The sequence below is a fragment of the Humulus lupulus genome, chromosome 6 (genome assembly GCF_963169125.1).
Source record: "Humulus lupulus chromosome 6, drHumLupu1.1, whole genome shotgun sequence".
In the NCBI taxonomy this organism is placed as follows: Eukaryota; Viridiplantae; Streptophyta; class Magnoliopsida; order Rosales; family Cannabaceae; genus Humulus; species Humulus lupulus.
This window is the reverse complement of record NC_084798.1, coordinates 165,650,635-165,654,693: the sequence shown is the minus strand read 5'-3', so window position 1 is coordinate 165,654,693 and position 4,059 is coordinate 165,650,635. Positions and strand designations below refer to the sequence as shown.

Sequence of the window (4,059 nt, the reverse complement as noted above, 5' to 3'; positions counted from 1 at the left end):
TTTTCTCTCCACATTATTTAACTATTATATATATATATATTTTATAAAAAAAATTATTCGGAATAAGAAAATTGTAGAATAAAGAGAAAAAAAAATAATTTAGAAAAAATGTATACCTAGCCATCTAAATTGACTTTTATTTAAAAAAATAATCAAGTGATTTTTTATTGACAAAAATATAACTTAATAGGCAGAGAAAGATTCTTAAGTTATATTTTTGTCAATAAAAAATGACTTGAAAGTTTAAAAATGACTTTTTGTCTAATGAATTTGAAAATAATTATTATTGATAAGTTTACAAAAAAAGAAGGCTTAGTGTGCCATATAGTTTGTTAAGTGGCAAAAATCAACGGGTTCAGGGAATACCCAAACAAGATTTGCATTCATAATTCTTATCATTTTATGATCATATATTTTTTCTTCCTTTTTTATTTTTGAGTTCTTATTCGACCTCTTGACTTTTCAAAAATCTCAGATACTCAAATTCAGAGATGTTAAAATAAAATTTCAAATTCCAAATTCTCTACCTATTACTAGCATAATTTTTTAGTGAGACTTTCAAGTTTTATGGGTTGACTTTGGCCATTATTGAAAACTAAACGCTCGAATCATTTTCTCATCTCGCTTGGAGCTTTTATTGTTTCTCACTACTTGATGACATAGATTTTGGCCGATGACAGAATTTATAAAAAATGACAAATTTATATGCACAAAACTTAAGAAAAACAAAAGAGAATTTTTAGGTCGTTCGACTCAAGAATTAATCTACGTCCTTAAGATATTTTTATTAATTATTACTTATGAACTATAGAATTAGATGAATCAAAGTGAACTGAGTTTTCTATAGTAATAAGCTCAGAATACAAGGAATACAATTTCACTCTGTGCACTTAGATTAGAAGGTAAAAAAATATAGAAGAAATTATATGTTTTATAGCTTTTTTTTTTTTTTAATAAGTTTACAAAAATATGACTTTTTTAAGAATTTAGTTTCTCATATTTTTGTATAAAAATTAGTTTACACCATAGTTTTCTCTTAATTAAGTTTAGGCTTATTTGCATCATTCAATTATTTTGTCTTTTTATATATATTTTTTTCATTTCTTGTTTTTGCAAATTTTACTAAAGAAAGTGCACCACCTTTTTTTTGACATATACTATGAAGTTAATTATAAGAGAATATGATGGAATGAATGACTTCACCCACTTCTATTAATCTATATTCTCCTGCTATGCTGATGTGGATTTGTATACAATAAAATAAATTATGATAGAAAAATAGAGGACAATAAATAAATAAAGACATTAGACACCTAATAATTCGTGGATTTGTATATTAATCTATGTATGTCAACTTTTTATTTCATCTTATAATAAATATTATACATATATATATATATATGATTATGCAGGTGAGATCGTAATTGAGTATAACGTTTTTTTGTTGTAATTCTTGGAAAGAAAGGTGCTGTACGTATATATATCCACACATGCATGTCAACTTTTTATTTCATCTTATAATAAATGGGAATTGTGTCTTCCCTTAGAGAGAGAGAGATAGAAAAAGATAGAGAGAAGTGAAGAGAGAGATAGAAAGAAACGTGTCTACATGTGATTATGTAGCCTAGAACTAATAAAAATTATAAGCACAACAATTGAAGTAGAAGCCTTGAACGACGGATGAGGATCCTCTACCCACGATTTGTGTACCATTGTGTGTCCACTAATGATTTTGTGACAAATCATTTAATAATTTCTCTAATAAAACCTAACACTCAATTTCCATTAGTTATCATCCTTTATTTTCTGTCCAATTTTGTATTTTTTTCTTTCTCTTTTCATTTAATCAATTACTTTTAATACAACCAATGTCTTATTATTTTTGTTTATATGTACATATGCAACTACACTGCGAATTTATTTGTTAAGTTATTTTTTTTCCAGACTTTGAAGAACACATTTTTTTCCCATAGTAAGTTCTCCAAATTTTTTGAGTTTAAATATATGACTATATATGCAATACATCCTATTTTTGTTTCCATTACATTCTGAGTTTTTTTTTCATTGGTGGACACAAACAATATATATGTATATATATATATATAAATAATTACAATGGTAGCTTATATAGTTTTCAGTAAGTTTTTTTTAGTTTTAGATTTAAGTGATATCTCTTCTATATACATGTGTATTATATTAGTACTCAAATCAATATAAACGATATTTATATATGTATTTATAAACTTAATGAATACAATTTTTTTTATTTTTTTATTGAGAATAATACAATTTTGATACATAATCATATTACTTGCAAGAATTAGCACTGCCAAGAGACAACAATAGTTAATTGAAATAGAGTCAAATACGGTTTTCATCTACAAGTATGGTTTTTCTTTCTTTGTTATTTTGCTTGAATATTATTTGACTGCTTTGAGAATGTATCATTTATTTTTCAACATACTTATATTTGCATATTATTTTAATAAAGATTATGGAATGTGATAATTTAGAAGAGTGTCAGTCATGTCAAAAGTTAGACTTTGAATGTAGAAAAAATATTGAAGCTAAGGAAAGAATAGAGATAATTCATTCTAAAATTTTAGATGAAGAAATACCAAAAATAGATATGGAATTTGTAAGTGAAGAAGAAGCATATAATTTTTACAATTCCTATGCTTTTAAGGATGGATTTAGTATTCGTAGAAGTAAAGGACAAAAAGATCAAGATGGTAGAATGATAGATAGAATGTTTTGTTGTTCTTGTGAAGGATACCGCAGAAGAGACAGACGAAATATGAATGTAAAGTATCATAGAGCTGAGACGAGATTTGGGTGTTTAGCGAGAATGAAAGTTACTTCTCGTCAAACTGATAATTATTGTGTAATTGAGTTTGTTGTAGAAGATACTCATGTAACATCGAGTCCTAATAAGAGTCATTTGCATAGATCACATAGAAGAGTGACTGCTGCTCAGGTAGCTAAAATCGATATGGCTGACTGTTCAAGGATTGCTCCAAAAGAAAGTTGTGAATTAATGGCAAGGAGAGTCGGTGGACGAGAAAATCTTGGTATGATTGGACTTGATTATAAGAATTATTTACGGACTAAACGGATGATCCAAATGAGACTAGGAGAAGCAGGTGGTGTTTTAGAATACCTTCAGCGCATGCAATCAAAAGATCCAAACTTTTTTTATGCTATACAAGTTGATGTAGATGATTTAATAACCAATATTTTTTGGGCGGATGCTGCTATGATAACATCGTACTTTCATTTTGGTGATGTTATTAGTTTTGATACTACATATCGAAAAAACCAAGAAGGAAGACCTTTTGCTATGTTTCTTGGAGTAAATAATCATAAACAAACAACTGTTTTTGGGACTGCACTCTTATATGATGAAACTGCTGAAATATTTATGTGGTTATATGATACTTTTGCCACAACAATGTCTGGGAAGAAGCCAAAGACAATTCTTACTGATCAAGATGCTGCTATGGCTAAAGCACTATCTTCTCAATGGCCATAAACATATCATCGCTTGTGTATTTGGCACATATATCAAAATGCGGCAAAACATCTTAACAGTGTGTTTGAGAAGTTTAGAGAATTTTCAAAAGATTTCAGTAACTGCATATATGATTATGATGAAGCAAGTGAATTTGTCGAAGCTTGGAATAATAGGCTTATCCAATATGATCTTTTGGAAAATGATTGGTTGAAACAGATGTATGACTTATGAGAGAAATGGGCATTGGTTTATGGTAGAGAGACATTTTGTGCTGATATGACGACTACCCAAAGAAGTGAGAGTATGAACAATGCAATAAAAGGTTTTGTCAGTTATAAACAGAATCTTTTACGCTTTTTTGAAATTTTTGAAAGATTGCTTGATTATCGTCGCTATGAGGAGTTACAAGCTGATTTCAAAGCGACCTAAAGAAAAGTAAAATTGTTATTTGAGGTTGAAATTTTGAAGCATGCATCAAGTTTTTATACACCAGCAGCGTTAAACATGTTTCAAACTCAGGTTTGTGAGAGTTATGATTGTGTTAT

The 4,059-nt window shown here is 28.2% G+C and overlaps 1 protein-coding gene across 1 annotated transcript; it reads left to right on the top strand.

Annotated features, from left to right (window-relative positions):
• The first annotated feature begins 2,494 nt into the window (after positions 1-2,494).
• Positions 2,495-3,532, top strand: LOC133785641 (protein FAR1-RELATED SEQUENCE 5-like). Its single transcript, XM_062224862.1, has one exon. It carries the CDS (start codon positions 2,495-2,497, stop codon positions 3,530-3,532), a length of 1,038 nt encoding a protein of 345 aa, XP_062080846.1.
• The last annotated feature ends 527 nt before the right edge of the window (positions 3,533-4,059 follow it).